Below are 18,163 nucleotides of genomic sequence, written 5' to 3'. Positions count from 1 at the left end.
GCTCGATCCTATCTTCCCACTGCAAATGCCAAGGCACCCAGCACCTGTATGATTCACTACAGTCCATATATTCTAATCAAACAAATCTCAACCTGCCAACCCATGTAACACAGCCCTGTCCTTTTGATGATTAGTGCTCTGGAGCTCCTCCTAAATCAATGCAGTGCTCTGAAGCGTGCACACTGTCCAGCTGCTGCTCATCGATAATAATCTGATTTGGACCCAATCCTGCAGCTGACATGGAGCTCCAAATTTCCTGAGGATTTTTCATCTAGGTGATAGGCAGAACTAATCCCATCAGAACTAATGAGTGAAAAGCCCCATTGCCAAACAGTTAAACAACACAAAATTCCTGGAAGGTAGCCAGGTGTTCCCAGCTTCAGCTCAGAAAATTGAGGCAGGAGAGTTTGAAGTGACCTCGAGTCAGTGACAGATTAAACGAGCAGAACTGCTGGTGCCCTGCAAGTCCTGGCTCTCAGAAGACAGATTCTCCCTCCCATTTCATTCATCCATGACTGTCTTCTCCAGAGAACAGGCCTGAGCACCTTGTTTATCTTAGATCTGGTATGAATCTCTGGTGGCAATGACTGTGGAAACCAGACGGGTGCTATGGGCTGCACTTGGTCAGCACACAAGGCTCCAGGTGAGAAATGCCTCTGGCAAACACACTGATGGCTCATGCCAGGACTGGATGCTTTGCACTTAACTGGCTGCATCAAGAATCTGATCAGGAAACACTCCTACTGGGAAGAGGAATTGCTAATTAATTGCTCTCACAGAGAGGAGTGTGTTCCTCTGTAATACAGAACCAGCAGCGACTTCCCAGCTCTGCTGCCTTCTGGTGAACATCACCATGGGGCAGAAACACTCATGGGGGTGAATCCAGCCCAGCAGACTGGCAACCAGGAGCTGGAGGGCCAGCCTTTCCCCTCTGGTTGCTCATCCCTGCTGGACCCTCATGAGGCAGCTCCACTCAGCTGCTTTTCCAGACTGCAGAGCTGTGTCCCAGCGCCACAGCCCGGCCCAGCCTGAGCATCCCTTGATTTCAGAGGGAATCTCAACCCAGGGGCTGGTGCTGCTCCCAGGGAGCCTCTTCATCCTGCCTGGGACTCTGATCCCTCCTCTGCCTCCTGGCCCAGACAACACAGAGCCCAGACAGCCCAGCGTGAGGCCACCACATCGATTCCCCGGCTGAGTCACCAGCTGCCGGGGCAGACAGCTTCATCATCTCATTAGAAGATAAGCACTGAAGACTAATTAATGTGTGGACAGAAGGAAATCAGGACTTACCCTCCAAGAGAGACAGAAGATTTCACTCTGGTCTTCCCAATGGCCTGCTGATAGTACATGATCTGAGAGAGACCAGACGCGGCCATGGTTAGGAGCGTGGAGATATGAAGACAAGGCCTATCTGAACCTCAGATATGCCCCCTCCCAGGTAGTGAGGCAAACTACAGCAGGGACTGCTTCTTCCCTAATTATTGCATGTCCAAGGAATCACAGAATCCCTAAACTGCCTCACTAAAATGTCTGTTTTCACTGAGCTTACTGCAAACATCAGAAGAGCATTTTGCAATGTGCAAGTAATTAAAAAGCGCTCCCCATGCTATATAAAAATTGAATAATAGCTACCATCCTCGGCACCTACAAATGCTCTGGATGATTTAGCATGTAATTATCATTGATTCTTGGCTGTCTCTGCACTGGCGCCACTGGATGTATCTCCTGTGATTTCCCCACCACTAATTCTGATCTATTGGATTTAGCCCTGGTGTCTGTCCTTGCTTCAGCCTTCACTGGGGGAGCTGCTGGCTGCCTGCACTGGGAGGTGCAGGGGCAGGGAATGTCCTGAAAGTACACTAATCAAAAGCTCCACGGGGCAGGGACTCTGTTTTTAAAACACCCCCTGCACAGGGGGTTTGAGCCCCCATCCCACACTGATGTAAGCAACACATACAGGATGAACACCTGGAAGAGAGGGAAGCACCACTTACCTCTCTCCTATAAGCTTCCATAGTATTTTTCTGTAAAAGAAAGAAAACCATTACATTGGGATGGGTGATTAAACTTGCCTTTCTTTTTTTTTTCTTGAGGCGTGGAAACACCGTTGCAGGGCTGCCGCTGTGCAGCGCTCTCCAATTAATTCTCATTACAATTAAAATCAAACACAGCAGCTCAGCTAATCAGGGTATCATCAAAGCTAAGAGCATCCACACACGGTAAATCGTCCCATTAGCTGTATTTACTGTTTAGCATTGCTTCTCCCATCACAGGCTGCCTGCATGCCTTCAATTAAGGGGTTATTCTAATGGAGCTAAAATAGATTCATTTACGAGACACAGATTAGATCATTCAATATTAGCTAAAGGAGACAGGAACCAACACATTGCAAAATATAAACACCACAATTAAAAGCCTCAGAAGCAGTATCTGCTGTGCAAGGGGTGTTTACGTTGTGATTTGAATAACTCAGACTATGCTACATGTCATCCACAAATGAGCAAGCAATTGAAGGCAAGAAATTAACTGCAGGGTGTTTATTCACACAGCTTCCTTTGAAGCACAGTTACTTTGTGTGAAATAAACTGCAGAAGGGAGAAGGAAAGACAGGCTAAGTCAGGGATGCTCCCAGTAAGACTTTAAAGGCTCAGGAGGGGTTTCACTTCTTCAGTTCCTGTTTTAGCCAAGATCTGCATCCCAGAAGTTCTATCAAAGTAACCCTGTGGCAGGCAGGGGTCTGCAGAGTGCCTTGGTGAAGTTTGTGAGAGGTGAGGGATGAAGCATCTGGTACCAAATGCCACAGGCAGCCCTGCTTCTCCCCTCATCTCCCCAGAGAACCTGCATCCCGAGCTGCCCCTAGTTTTGGAAAGGTAAGGTGTTCCCTCAGGGCTGCTCTGTGAGGGGACCATCGTGGTGCAGACCTGCTTTTGCATTTTAACCATCATCACTAGTCCCGCTCAGGATGGAGAAACTGTTCTGTACATGGAAGAAAAATATGCACATTTTGCTGAAACTTGCTTGGTTTTGGGAGGGCACACTCACCATTTCAGCAGAAGGAGCCAGATATGCAGCAGATCAGTCAATCTCTACAGCACTACCATGGAGCCAACCCATCTGACCCTAACACTGACCCAGCCTGGCCAGAGCAGCACCAACAGAAATCACATTGGCTTTGAGAAAGGGAGGAAGCTTTTCCTGCTGGAAACACCACGACCGGCTCTGAATGTGGCAGGACACATGATCTCAGCAGGGACAAACAGGACAGGAAACCTCCCTCACTGATTCACAGGCTGCTGGGATATCTTATAAATGATGGAGGACCCGTAAGCAAGGAACAGCTTTTCGCCCTTCTCTGCTCTTTGCTGCACCCCTGATGCCAGGTCACCTTCCACGTAGACACCATTTCTTCCCCCCATTTCTACAGTGTTGTTGTTTCAGACCGACTGTAGAAATGGAAGGCAAAAAAAAAATCACCTGCTTGAGCAGAGAAATTTGCTGATTTACTGTCTTAGAAGTGTCCTCTTTAGAGACCTGTGTTTCTGTTGCAGGCCAGCTGCCTCCTGCACAACAGGAGTTCCCTGTCTCCTTGGGGAACTTGAGATATAAGCCAGGCCTCATCAGGTTTACAAGTGCCAGCTGAGCAGTTCCATTTGATGGAATTTGAGTGTGGCTAATGCACTGACTTTAAAATATTAAAATTGTTAGTTGTTTTAAAAACAAACTATTTTCTTCCACTTTTTTATCAAGAGGGGCCTCGGACAGGCCTGGTGCAGTGGGGTGAGGAGAGGTGGGTGCTGGCATAGTGGCTTGGAGGCAACTCATGTGGCAGTAAAGTTTTGTTATCTTCTAGAAGGGTCTGAGAGGTTGGCAGCACACCACACACACACGAGACAAACAGCTGTGGGAAAGAGAAGAAGAACACAGTAAGTTAAACGTTACATAGAAAAGGAAAGGCATGAATTAAAATGCTATGACAATACAAAAATTATATGTGGGTGAGTCAAAATCAAAGCCAATGACATGTCTGCAAACAAGGGAAGATTTATTTTTTTTTTCTTAAGTGCATCCTACACCAAGAATCCCCTCCTGCCACTGTCTGAGTGTGGAGGGCAGTGTGGTGGACAGCTGGGCCTGGGAAAACCAAGGGGGCCTTGGTGGGGTGCTCGAGGTGGGGAGGGGATTTGCCAAGGCTCACCCAGAAAAGGGGGCTGAGCACCACTGAACTGCAGCAGAGCCAAAGGGGAGCCCAGTGCTGAGCACCCTGTGAGGCTGCAGGTGCTGGCTGTGCTCAGCCCTTTCCAGTTCCCAAATCGACAGTAACTGGGAAGAATCTCAGCTGCTTCACCCCAGAGCTGCACATCATTTCATTTCCCTTTCTCCCACAGCCAGTTCCCAGCTTCACTGCTGCCACAAGTGACCCTGAATACTCTCTGTGTCCCGCTGAGCACTGCCAGTGGTCCCCACCATCCCACCCATCCTCACCCCCACGAGTGACTGCAGCGGTGCCAAAGTGCCCTGCACCACCCACCCACTCTCCCTTCATTTGGAAGGAAATCATATTCGGAACAAAAGGCTCATTTCTCATAATGAGATTAATTTTGCAATGCCCTTAACGAGTGACTTATCGCAATTACCGCGGATCAGCTCCCCCGCCCCGCGGGCTTCAAACCAAAATGGCAATTAGTGAAAGGCCTGGGTCTGTCTCAGGCGAGTGCCACGAGCTGTTACACATCCTCCTCCTCCTCCCCGGGACACATTGTGGCACCCAGGACACCCTGCCCGGCCTTGTCACACCCCAGTGCCTCTGGCTGAGCGCTCCTGGGGCACAAAGGCTGCAGAGCTCAGCTGGGAGCCAGCCAGGACCTGCTCCAGAGCCTGTGCCTGGACCTGATCCACAGGGCTGATGCCACGAGCTCCAACAAGAGCTGGGATATCTGCCGATTCCCAACCACCCATTCACATGGATCTCCTCTGCTCTCAGCGTGGGCCTTCCTGACCACACCGGGGAGGGGACGGTCATTATGTTTTTGCCTGCCTGGCCACCATTCCCTGTTTACAGAGCTCATCAACAGCTGGAAACAGCTTTGGGGTGTATGCCCAGATGAAGCTTGGAGAGAAGAACAAGCAGAGGTTGTTGTCCAGAGCTCATTTTGGACCGACCAGGACACTGCAGATCCTGACACAGACACAGCACGGAGCTCTTCAAGATGTGAGGCTGATCCTGCACAAGCACGGGGCAGGGCCAGCTCAGCTTGGCCTCCCCCTGGAGCTCAGTGCAAGGCAAACCTGTGGGCACTGCCCTTCCAACACTGCAAGCTGCACTGAGGCACACAGAGCTGCCCCTGCACACACCAACACCCCTCCTCAGGGGCAGACATGGCCTTTCCCTACAGCCCACGTGCCAGAGGCAAATCCCAAGTCTGGCACAAGATCATCTCAACACTCATCTCCACTGTGCTGGTGCATCCAGCCCAGCAGCTGGAAATCAAATCCCTAACAGTCCACACGCCCAGTTTCACTCAAAAGGCCAGTTTTCCCCCCTCTTGTTTATCTGCTCCTGACCCTGCTCTTTCCAAAGATGTGATGATGCAGCAGAACTTTATCAGCCAAACTGACAGGGACTTACGAAATTAAAGGCCAGCAACGACTCGTTGATCTGTGGCTGATTTGCTGTGTACAACAAGCCAGGGCATCTCATTCAGCAGCCCCTGAATCCAGCACAACGATTTTGGGGGGAGCTAAAGCACCTTTCAGAAACACTCTGGTTACAGGAGGCAGAAGCTGAGCACGAACCTGCAGGCACTCAGCGGGTCTGGCAGTTGCCTGGTAACTCTCTGAGCAGTGAGGCTCAATCATGAGTCTGAGAACTGGGTAACAAAAGGCTAAAGCAACACTTAATTAGCTGCTCGATGGATGGCTACTTCTGCCTTAGCTACAACCTCTAACTCATTATAACAGCAAGGGATGCCCATGGGTCAGTAATAAAAGTCCCCTTCAAAGGAGTTCGAGCCCCTGTTTATCCCCAGAGGACTCTATCAGTCAAGGAGGGAGCAGCCCACCAAAGGGTCTGGGCAAGTGAAAGATGTTCATGCCCATATCAGCTTCAAAGAAGCCACTCTGATGTCAAAAAATAATAATTTTCTTTCTCAACTGCCAAGATAAAAACCCCAATTATTTGGCCAACAAAGTGAAGGTTGGATTGAGCAGGAACAGAGACACAAATCAGAGCTTGGCCCATCCTTTCTGTTCACCAAAGCTGTTGAGCCACAGGTGTCTGTGAGAGGAGCCTGTAAGAAGTTAAAAAACAAAGCTGCCTGTCCAAAGGAGACTCCATGTGGGCTTTTGGCTGTCTCAGTGTTGTCAATCGCTCTCTCAAAAGCAAAAGGAGCAAGAAGAACTTTCCCTCTTCAGCTCAGCCTACAGAGACCAGCTTAAAGGGGAAGGGCAGTGAAGTCACCCCAAAGCTGGTGTCTTTTGGTTTATTCCCTCCTTGGAGCCTCCACTGACAGGGGGAACCGACCACCTCTCATTCCAGGGTAGAACTGAACAGAGATCCCTCAGCTCACTTCCTCTTGGAGCTGGCAGATGGCTGTGGGCTTTCAGACCGTTTGCAAACCTAAAATCCTTTCCGTGTCAGCTGTAAAACCGTGGGCGAGGAGCTGGCTTACTCCTCTTTCCACCACTTCTTTACTCTTAAAAAAGATTTTAAAAAAGGCTTTCAACAGCTGCTACTTACAGCAAGGAAAAATAAAATACACCCCAAGCCTACACTTTGCTCCTTTTCAGTCTCTATAGCAACAGAACACAGCTGGCCAAAGCAATTATCCTGCCTCTGGCTGCTGAGATGTTTAAAGGCTGTTAGAAAAATGGGAAGTTGTGGGAATACGTTGAGTGTGATCACAGTAACATTTGTATTTAATTGCTGAGAGATGCTTTGACTTTGCTTCCAAATGAACACAGTAAAGTGCACAAATACAGGATCACTTCAAAGGACTGAAGGAGAAAGGGAAAGGCAGCTCCAGCTCCTCATCCACTGACTGCAACTGTCTTACTGTGGACTCTGAACCAGTTCACCCAGTTACAGCCTCCATGGTTTCAGTTCTTTAATTCTCTTTCTTTAAAGTCTATAATATGCATTTTTTTGGCAACATTTTGTGTCTCCCATCCACCACACCAACATCTTCATCTTCTTACCACACATTAATTACCCTTTTGGAGGTATTCTGTCCTTTGATTTTAAACTTGGATCTTTCCCCTGACCCTTTATACCCCACAACCCCACTCAATTCATTCAGCCTTAATAAAAAGGCAGCAATGAGCACTTGGAGATAGAGGATTCCCTAATTCAGTCTCACCAGCAAAGAATACATGTCCTGTAGCCAAGCACCCACACTAACTGGTGTGGCAAGAAAGCTGACAAAGTCATTTCAAGCCAGAAGAAGCTGCCAAAGCCTATTTTGAAGGCCCCACCTCCCAGACGAGACGACCTCAACCTCTGGCCTGTTGGGCTGTTACAGCTGAGCTGACACGCTCAGCCTGTCATGCCCAAAAAAAAAACAATCCCAGGGACACTGTCTGTGTCCTCCTGAACAAACTGAGTAGGTGTGAATAAAAAAAAACAAACAACTGTCTCACCTGGGTTACCTTATTTTCATTGGGATCAGTTACACGGTCTACTCCGTACTCCAGGACATCCTGCATGCCCGGCTGTGATGGACAAGAAACATCAACAGCTTTGTGACTCTTTTGGTTTAAAGTCTGTGGATCCCACAAATGAACGAGGACACCCCTGAGCCCCGAAGGGCTCCAGTGCCAGCCGTGCCCTGGGAAGCTCTGCCCCCTGAATCTGGGAATGCCCCACTCGGAGTGCAGTAAAGTCACACCCCATCATCCTCTACTTACGGGGGTTCTGTTCACCAGCCAGTAGGCTCTCTCCTGGCAGTCCAGGGCATACCTGTCCTCCTTCTTCCGCTCCTTCCCTGCCCTGCAAAGCCAACAACAGGGGAATACGTGACTTTTCCCCTCCTAAAACCAGCGGGATGAGAAACAGGGAATACCTCCAGCCTCCCCTGCCCCATGGGCCCCAGCGTGACGCTCTGATGCTGCCTCCTGATCACATCTTGCCTCAGCTAATTCTGGGGCTGCAGATCATGTTCACATGGCCACACAAGGCTTTTGAGGAATCAGCATCTTCCTGAGCTGAGCTGGGAGCAGACACATCCCCTTTTGATTAGACAGGCAGCCCTTTGGTAGCTTTATGCTGACAATCCGCTACTCGCCATCAGTCCTGCTGCTTCATGTTGATCCATCTCCCATGTCCCTGGGCAAAATATGAGGATTGCCACACAGAGATACATCCTGGACACGTCCCATCCCTGTCTCACAGCGAAGTGGGGCCATTTCTCACAAGAAATTGTTTGGAAATGGTACCAAGGAGTGTTCCCAGGCACCACAACCCACATCACCTCTACAATTAAACAGAAGAGGCACTAGCATGGGTTTGGGCTTGGACCAACTAATTCTTTCCCAGAAAAGTCCTGGGCACAGTTTGGGACTTAGCATGGGGAAGGGAATATTCCCAACAGGCTGTTTGCATGTGGCCTCCCTGCTGTGGTGAGCAGGGTGGATGCAGGCTGCTCTCACCAGTCTGCCCCAGCAGCACCAGCAAACAGCCGCAGACGAGTTTAATCTGCTAGTTCAGACACAGGCTCGGTATCTGACTTTAAAACTGCATTTGGCATCTCTTAGCCCAAGTCTGACCTCAATTTACAAGAACAACAGTCTCGTGTCTAATGAGACAGTTATCTGATGAGCTGTATTCCGGGGACTTGGCTGCCATCCCAGGGAAGACAGAGAGGCTGCTGAACAGCAGAGGCAGTGCTTGCCGAGCTGGGAGGTAAAAGGAGGTAAAAGGGATCCACAGGAGTAGGAAAGATCCTATGCCCAAAGGAGTAAGACCATCTAACATTCACCAACTTTCCCATTTGAAGGATTCAGCTTCTAAAATCAAATCATTTCAGCTAAGTGTTTCAGTATGCACCTCACAGTTTTCTCCAGAAGTCCCTGCTGGGAACATTTACTGCTTCTTCATTCAGGGCACTCCATTCAGCTGTGAGATGTGCAAGTAATAACTGATCCAGACCAACAACAGGCCCTAAGTCCAGTGGCCTGGTGCACAAATGCTCCTGGACAACACTGAGCTAAATGAAGCTGTCCCTAACGAGGGCTTGCACACTGCAGCATCAGACCTCAGCTTCTTCAGGGAGCCACATCAAGTGCAAAATCCAAACCTCTCCTAAAAGTCATTTTAAAGTTGCAGTTGGTGTTTTTGAAGGGTAATTTAACTGTGCACCAAGACAGCCAAGCTCTGCTCCTTGTACCCTCCCCAGTGATGCAAATGAGGAAATGCAAGTCAACTCACTTATACTGCTCCTTGGCCTGCATAATGACAAAATCCCACTTGTAGTTTATTTTTTGATTGAGCATGTTGTAATGTTCCTGGAATAAAAATTAAAAAAGCAGTTAGTGTGAAAATTCTGACCAGGGCACTCCCATGCCAGGGTTTTCTTGACTTCCATAGCTCAAGGAGGCCAAGCTGGTAAATGAGCCAGGAAATCTGGATTGTTCTGAACGTAATTACAAGAATTGCAACAGTTCAAAAATCCCATTGCAAGGAGAGCAATTACCCCTGTTAAAATTATAATTCGCTTCCCAGCATTTATCTGTACTGGCTGTTTTTACACTTGCAAAATTTGGGCTTTTGATACTGCTGGAGTAACACCTCATGCAATTAAAGAGGTGATTTTTTTGCCATGCTCCATTAGCAAGAGAGGGCTAAAGCTGTAGCAAATGAGGGGCTTGTCATGGAACAAGTGCAGCATCTCCTCACCTTTTCATATTCTTCCAAAATCCCTTTCCTCTTAATGTTCTTCTTTGCCAGATAAATTGCTGTGAGGGAGAAGCAAATAAGCAGTCAGTAATACTTAGACCAACAAGTCCAAGAACAATTAAAACAATTAAAATTCTACCCACATGACAAACCCAGGAGTCTTTGTCTGCTACGATATCTTCCTAACCATGAGCTCCAGGCTCACAAAAGCCCAGTGGAGAAAAAAGAACTCAGTGCTTTCACTTTGTCGTGGATGCCCAGGCTGGGAGCAGCCAGGCAGAACCGGCGGCGTGTGCCTCCTGCCAGGAATCACCCTTCCTTTGGGAACTCGGCCAGGCTTTCATGGATCAAGGGATACTGGACCAAATCCTTCAGATGTTGAGGTTCTTCAGAGTTTGACCTCCAAGCTTCCCGAACACAGGCCAGTGTTTTGCTCAAGTTCTAATAAAAACATTCCAATCTAAAAATGGGCTTTTTTATTTCCCCGGGAGATCTACAGCCTAATGCAGATAAAAGCCACAGAGGATAATGTTGGTGTAAACAAATCAGTCTGTGAACTGCACAGCCCACGGCAGCAAACCAAGCTCATCAGCCCAAGTTTCATGACCAGCTTTACACTAAAAAGTATCATAAAGGCAACATAAGATTTATATGGAAAGAGCCATCAGGAGATATTGGAAGCCACTGTGCATTCTATAAAGAAAGAACCACCTCTGAATGCAGGGTTTGATCCAAATCTACAGGAAGATAGTCTTGGGCTCAGATCCAGGAATACACTTAACTACTCAGGGAAATCTAATCCTGTGTTTAAAGTCTTCCCTACCCAGGAAGGTAATTCAGATGTGTTCCTGTCGGATGGATCTTAGTGGAACATAAGAGCTTAAGCACTTTCTCTCATCGAGGCCACCACAAGATGGTCACACCCTCAATTCAGCACTACTGAGTATTCACAAGAGAGCATGGAAAAAAATGTAAGGGCTGGTCATTGCATGTGGAGACACAGCACAAGGACAGAAGAGCAAACGTGGTGCAGGACTGTTTGCACAAACCCACAGGCTTTCCCTACACCTCCCAAACACGAGCAGTGCAGAACTCACCATAGTCTGTGTCATCAGCAGCCCAGCCCTGCACGGGCCAGAAATAGGGGGTCTGCAGAGAAATGAGTCTCTGGTTAGTGCACAAAGGCCTTGAACTCATGCCAAGAGGCACCTGGAACCACCCACACTGGAGGGAGGAAAGTTCTCTGCTGTGCTCAGAGCCTCAACTCCTCAGCTGTGTGTCAGCTGGCACGGTGGTGCAGGACAGCTACAGAAGGAGAACCGACTGCCAATATCAAATCCACTCCACCTCTCCCATCAGTTAATATGGACAACCTCTCCCTGCTGCCTGAGCACTCACACTGAGATGCTGGAGCCTGATTTGGCACCATGTGGGAACCAGACTCCTCATTCCAAGTACCAGTGAGGGCACTCTGATTTCCCATCGTGGTGGAAACAGTCCAACCACAAACACTGAAAACACCCCCTTATTACTGTGCTTTTTGTATATTCATTATTCAATGATCCCAGATCATTCTCTACTTCCAACCAGCAATTCCATTTGCTACTTTAAGACCTGGAAGGGAACACACATTTGGAAGAAAGCACAGTTATTATTAAGCTGAACAAGTACACTAATTTAGTTGAAGAAACTATCACAGGTTCCCTGTAAACTGCATTCTGAGGCTTCTCTGTGGATCCCTTCCTCCTGCACACTGAACAACTGCAGGGCTGCACAGCCTGGACTCACGACTACAGGTCCTGGGGAACTGCCCCAGCTGCCTGTTTTTAATAAAAACTAGTGCTGAACCCTCTCACAACAGCTTAGAGAAGCTGCAACTCACTTGAAACCTGTACAGGCTGCCATCTGCCTTGAGGGTGAGGTTCTTTGGCTCCTGAAGAGGGTAGATGTATCCATATTTGACAAACAGGTCTCCCAGGTGGAGTGCCTCTGAAAATGGAGAAGGCAGACGTTTTGATTGCACAGAAACACTGCACTGGAATTAAAAGTGAGCTCCTGTGCAGGGGAGAAGAATTCATCTAAAAGGTTCTGTCTACGGAGACCTTAAAGTTTTGTAACTCAAAGCTGAAAAAGCCTCAATTTTCACATTTTTACCCACCTTCTGCAGTGATCTGCAAGCGCTGAAGGATCCACTGCAATATATCATTACCTGCAAGGCAAAAAAAACCCCATCAGGTGAAAATGAGACCTCTCCGGTCCACAGCCCTCACCAAGCTCTGGATCCCCCCAAGGGCACAGACCTCTTTTTGCAAATGTACTTTCAAATGCACCACACAAGGCAGCACAGATAAAATGCACTGCTGGTCTCCCACTGGCCATCCTGTCACTCACCAAGCCAGCACCATTCCCTGGGAGAGGGAGCCCGAGGCAGGCAGTGACCTTGGCATGGCACAGCAAGTGTGTGCACAAGCACACCTGGCCTGAGCTGCACCTAAACCCTCATAGGTGGCTTAGAGAGGGTTTAAGCAATACAACAGATTTCACACCCAGGGAAGGTGAAGTGCCTTAAGCAATGCAACAGCCTTCACACCCAGGGAAGGCGAAGTGCCCCTTGTTCTGCATCACCTTGTCTTGAAAGATTAACTGCAAAGAACCTCCAGATTCACAGATCACGGTCCTGTGTCAGTTTTATAGAAAAACAGTGACAGGTCCTCTAAGAGTCCTTGAAGGAATAGAAGGGATATCCAAATCTCAGACCCAAGCTGCAGTGGTAACAGAATTTATCAAAGAGAGACAAGATTTCTGCGTTCACACACATTTTATCTCTCCCAGTTCTTTTCTTGGAGTGTGAGCAGTCGCACCCACAGTCAGCATAAATCTCCAGCAGTTTTAGTTTTATGTTCTGGGGGGCAAATTTCATGAACCTCCTTCCATTTAAAGAGGGTAAAAATGCACTTGTTCCCTGATCAATTACTGGTCTTTCCTTCCAGACCTCCCTTAGGATTGCAGACTGAGGTGTTGACCTTTCTTGACATTGCAGTGATGACTTAACTTTCTAATAGGGGCTCAGAGCTCTTATCCTACTGCCTGCTTCCTGAAATAGATGAAATTAAAGGATTATCTCATCACTCATTTCTAGACAGCTCTCTCTGTAAGCACTTTCCCCCAAAGGTGCACATTCAACATTGAGGTTTATTTGTGAGCCGTTTTACTGACTTTGAGTGAATTTAACTAGTTGGCCTCCTGCACATGCAGAGCCAGGCTCTCTCCAGTGGATCTGTGTCCAATGCCTTCACCAGGCCCTCGCCAGACATGAATCAGTATCTTTTGCAACACCCAGAGGTCCATCAGTATCCATGCAGCTTGTGCAGCACTAAAAATATCACAGTTTAGAGAGTGGTGAGCAAAGGACTGGAACTCGCCTCTCAGAAGTGGACTAGAATTTATGACTTATGCAAGAGGCAACTTGCAGCACTTCTAGTTAAGGAACCAGAATGAAGCAGACAGCACGCAAAGAGGATGAGTGCCAAAAGGCACTGTCCCTCCACACCAGCTGGCCATGGACTTTTAGGAAGTGGTGTTTCGTGTTGGGTAGACATCAAGAGAAGTTCTTGTTCCCCTTCACTTAATCTGTGTGGGATGTCACCTCCAGCACAGGGGAATCTTCCCTGCAGTGCTGCCTTAACTATTCCCTGACAGCTCTGGGAGGCAAGGCCAGCTCCTTTGTACACCAAACTCAGCTGCATAATCACTGTGTGAGCCAGGATGTGGTTTGCACTGCAATGCATGGAGGGTGCTGCTGAGAACGAGCTTCAGATGTGTCCGAGTTCTTCCTGACCCTTTCACCGACTGACTCTACCCATGGACAAGCGACTTCAGTGGCTCTGCATCCTTGCTTTAAAAAAAAAAAAAAAAAATTGGGGCAAACAACACCCAGGGCCTACCCAGACTTTGCAAACACAGTGGGGAAAGTCTCCTGAGTCGCCTGGAGCAAACTCACTGGTTTCAGTGGGAGTTTTTGTTCTGAATTTCAAAGCGCTGCAGAAAGACCGAAGCGGGAGGAAGAAACTTGGGTAAGACTGTGTGTGAATATTTACAGCAGAGGGTTCCTCACAAGAGATTTTGTGGAGGACAGGGAAGCAGAGGTACTGATAGTGCCCAGTGAAAGGAGGAGCAGGCACAAGGAGGCTGAGATAAGAGCTGCCTGTAACACTGAACACAGCACAGGTCCTGTCTGCTGCTTCCTCAGCCTGCTTGAATGAAGCAAAGCTGTCACTTAGAGGCACAGAAGTGGGTTGAGTATTTTGTGCTTTTCCTGCCTACTAAAGAAAAATTATTACTAGGAGTAAACATTAAATGGGAGACTAATTGCTTATTGCTCATTTCTAAAGTACCATCTTTCAGTCTGCCTCCAGGCTGCTTATTTTAATGGGGTTTTAATATTTATCTTTATTTGTGATCCAGCCTCACTGGGAATATGATAAGTCTGGAGGCTGCAGTACCTACTCACCTCTATGCTGAAAGAAAGCAAGGTCACTTGAGTTAACCCCCATGAGACAGCTGAAAGTGCAGGTTATCAATCTTTGTGTCTCTGACTCCAAGAGCAGGAATGAAGTGAGACACAAGTGAGTATGAGATAAAGGGAGCAGGTACATCTCAAAGGATGCACAGCAAATATTTGTTGGGAACAAGGGCTCCAGCATTCAGCCAGGCACTGGCAACCCTGGCCATGGGGTCCACACACAGTTTTTCTCTGCTGAACTTTCTTAGCCAGGTCCCTTCCCCCAGGGAAGTTCTTACCTGTCACAGCGTGTGGGATGCTGGCAACCATCACTGTCTGTGTCTGTGTCTTGATGCCTGTGTCTGGACTCTGCATCTCCATCATAAGTGCTTCGATCTGCAAAGCATGGGATGGGATGGATTACAGGAGTGGGCAGGAGGGAGCCCCAGGACCACTGCAGCATTCCAGAGGGGTGGGCAGTGGTGTGCCACAGGAATGGATTCGACAGCCACAGCCCTCTCCAAACCTCCCCCCTGCCATGAGAGATGCCACCTCCAAACCATGTCAGCTCTCACACTGACTCACAGGGTCACTCCCTCCCACTGAACACACAGCCAGGGTTAGCAACCACTCCATGAGAGCTGAGTTCAGAAAAAATAAATAAATAAAATCTCTGCTACCCATAAATGTTCATTTCTGGCTCAGTGGGCTCTTTGATGGGGTAATTTGAAAGAAAAAAAAAAGGGAGGAAATAGAATCTGTGCTTCTATTGCACAGATCCCCCAGCTGTGCACAGACTTGTAGATATTGCACCATGCACCATGAATATAAGCAATATTTTGGCTGGAGACCAAACAGCAAAGGTTCTGTTCCTGGTCTGCTGATAATCACCAGGCAGGACTGCAGAAGAGCAAGAGAAGCACATTGCTTTGCTTTGGGGCTGAGCAAGAAGCTCAAACTGGGGTGTGGGGGGGATGAGAACTGTCCTTTGAGACAGCACAGCCTGAGACACACAGCTTTGAGACAGGGTCTACGGGCAGCAAATCTCAGTCCCTCCAGGGATGGGGCAGAAACACACCATCCAGAGCAACATCATCCCATCTGGCAGCATCTCCCACCTGGACTCCTGAGTGATGCTTTTAACAGAGAATGAGTCTCACCCTCAGGGCCAGACCTCTTCTATTTCTGGTTTCCAATTATCTTTAATTATTTTAAAAGATCTTTTATTTGACTTCCTACTAGCACCATCCCAAAAGCACAAGAGCCCCTGCTTCCCCTTGGAATCCTCAGCTCAGATGGGTGGATTGGGCCACGCTCCTCATCTCCCTGTTTTAGATCATCCGAGTGCTGTGAGAGCACTGGCTTTGGGGATCATGCTCTTCTTTCTGTCTTCTGCTTCCAGAGATACTAAATCAAAGCTGTTTCAACAGGACCAATTTGGTCTCTCTGCACATTCATTTTGGGTGAGGCTGCAGCTTTTTAACTAGGAGTAGAGGATTTAATGAGTGTGACTTGATGACACTCACGCATAATGAAGGGCATTGTCTTCACAGGCACCACAGTGACTTTGTTCCCAAGTCTTGCCAAGTTCAGTGAGGATTTAAGCTGTAGTGACAGGATGCACCCTGGGCCTGCCAGTAAAACTGGATTTTCAACTGCTTTTAAAGGCAGTGACAAATTAATACTAAAACAGAGAAGCCTGGTAAAATTTCACACAAATATTTGTATAAATACGTATACAAAATATTTTAAAATAGTAAAACCAGACCCGAAGTGATGCAGACTTTCTTAGGCCTTTCAACAGAACCCACAATTTCAGCCTCAGCAAGTTCAAGGCTGTGCATGGAGAGATGCCTGTGGAGATGTGTGGGATGAGCTGAGGTAGGATGGTCCAGCAGGCAGGGTGCTCATTTAGGAAATTCAGATTCAGTTCCCTCTAAGCCTCTCAGGTATCTTGGGAAGTCACTTGCTCTCTATAACTGCACAGTCACTCAGCAGGGAACACTTCAGCACGTGGATACAGGGGGCAAACACAGCCCTGCTCATCCCCACCACACCCCAGTGCTGCGACCACCCGGCAGGTCCCACCAGGCTCAGGCAGGACTTGTTCCCTGGAAGTGGAACAGCACATCCCGCTCCAGCACAGGGCTGCTCTTCCACCCTGGTGGGCTCAAACAGGTCTTTAACCAGCTGAGAGCAAGGAATTGGCTCAGAAACCCACACAGCCTCCCAGCACAGCGTGTTCCCTTCCTTCAACCAGCAGCTCTTGTCGCCTTCGTACCCTGCCACACTCCCTCTTGTCACTGGAGAAATTATATACATTAAAAAGGAAGGAGCTGCTGTTAGGGCTGCAAACCATTTACCTTGCTGATCAAAACTCAGCCTGTCTCTTCTCTTAAGGGAACACTGGTGATTACAGCGACCAGGAGTTGCCATTGGCACTGGTGAGAGGCCAGGAGGGCTGGTTAAAACCCAGCAGGAGCATTTCCTTGCTTTGCTCAGGGCTCCAGTACATTCTGTCACGCTTTCAGCCAGGAAAGAGCTGCCTGCTTTGAATTTTGCAGAGCCAGAAGCCACTTCCTGGTGCTGGCTGGTGGGTGGAGATGCACACAGAGGTAAATATCAGGACTTCCAAAGGAGCCAGGCTCTGGGGAGAGCTCACCTCAAGCACAGAGCCACCATGGGGCATGACAGCCATGGGGTTCTCCCTTCAGAGCAACAAGAATCTCTTCATGGAGGTGATCTCACCCCAAAAGCCACAAAGGAGCAACAGGAAAACTGTCTGTCCCCCACCTGATTGCAGGAAGTCACAGGGCTCACTGAGTGCAAAGCAAAACTCAAACTCACATGTGATAAGAAAAAGCATCACTGAATTTCAGGAGCACGTGGGAGCTCAAATGGTCAGTGACTGATGGGGTGTCCATGGTTCTGGAGAAGGAGGATGGATCCAGCATGGATACTGCCCCATGGCATGGAGCAGTGGGGGCAAATGACCACTGATGGACTGCTTGGTTGAGTTACCCCGGGTGCATTTCCCATCCCTGTTTCCCTGAGCAAAATTGCCCCAGGGTCAGGGCATCTACAACACCGAAGCATCATCCGGGTGCTGAGTCTCTGACACACAAGAGCAAAACATTTCCAAGGTGAGGAGTTCAGCCCCTCCCAGCATTAAATCAGACAGAGGCATCTTTGCTTCAGATGTAAGAAAGATCATTTTCTCAGCAGGCTCCAGCTCCCAGCCGAGTGTCCACTCCTGGTGCTATAATTAAAGATCTGCTGCCTTCTCCATCGTGTGTATTTGTTTGGTTCTAGCCCCCCTCCCTGCCTGTTACTGTTTGCAAGGATCAGCCCCCCTTGCTCCGATTTCCAAGGTAACAATACAGTCCTTCATCCCAACTCTGCCCTCAAAGGCTCATTCAATTGTTTTCTAGGACTATAACTACCAACCCTGCTTTGCACATTGATGGATGATCAGAAAAAAAGAAGAAATAACAAAAATCCATTGTTAACCACCTAAAACTTTCTGCTTTTTCTTAATTAAAGCTGAGAGGGGGAAGCCTGATCCCATGTGGTGATCCCTCAGCCAAGGCAAGTAAATGTATGAATGGGGAGGGCAGGGCTGTAGCTGGCTCTTCCCACAGTCTGGCCTGGCTGAGCACACTGGCTCTCACCAGGACTGCTCAGAGCATGTCACGTTTGGTGTGATGCTCCAAAGAAAGGTGCAGCACCAGCATCTCCCCCACTTGGGACAGGGAAAGGGAGGATGGGATGAT

At 48.5% G+C, this 18,163-nt stretch overlaps 1 protein-coding gene across 4 annotated transcripts in view; it reads right to left on the bottom strand.

The window, feature by feature from the left end:
• The window catches only part of RGS9 (regulator of G protein signaling 9), a 32,750-nt gene that overhangs the window by 11,857 nt on the left and 2,730 nt on the right, over positions 1-18,163 (bottom strand). For all 4 annotated transcript variants that reach the window (XR_003546137.2, XM_027749837.2, XM_027749838.2 and 1 more), the window contains exons 2-11: positions 14,690-14,786; positions 12,048-12,098; positions 11,772-11,878; positions 10,987-11,038; positions 9,890-9,948; positions 9,422-9,498; positions 7,903-7,984; positions 7,645-7,707; positions 1,995-2,024; positions 1,291-1,352 (exon numbers count right to left, since the gene is read on the bottom strand). Coding sequence is in view for 3 of the 4 variants with exons in the window: in XM_027749837.2 (XP_027605638.2) it covers positions 1,291-1,352; positions 1,995-2,024; positions 7,645-7,707; positions 7,903-7,984; positions 9,422-9,498; positions 9,890-9,948; positions 10,987-11,038; positions 11,772-11,878; positions 12,048-12,098; positions 14,690-14,786 (680 nt within the window). In the remaining variant the exon portion in view is untranslated. The remainder of the gene's footprint in view (positions 1-1,290; positions 1,353-1,994; positions 2,025-7,644; positions 7,708-7,902; positions 7,985-9,421; positions 9,499-9,889; positions 9,949-10,986; positions 11,039-11,771; positions 11,879-12,047; positions 12,099-14,689; positions 14,787-18,163) is intronic.

Source organism: Pipra filicauda, unplaced genomic scaffold (genome assembly GCF_003945595.2).
Source record: "Pipra filicauda isolate LSUMZ 115617 unplaced genomic scaffold, ASM394559v2 scaffold80_size11013439_pilon, whole genome shotgun sequence".
NCBI lineage: Eukaryota > Metazoa > Chordata > Aves > Passeriformes > Pipridae > Pipra > Pipra filicauda.
Note: the sequence above shows the minus strand (reverse complement) of the source record. Positions and strands in the feature narration are given on the sequence as shown.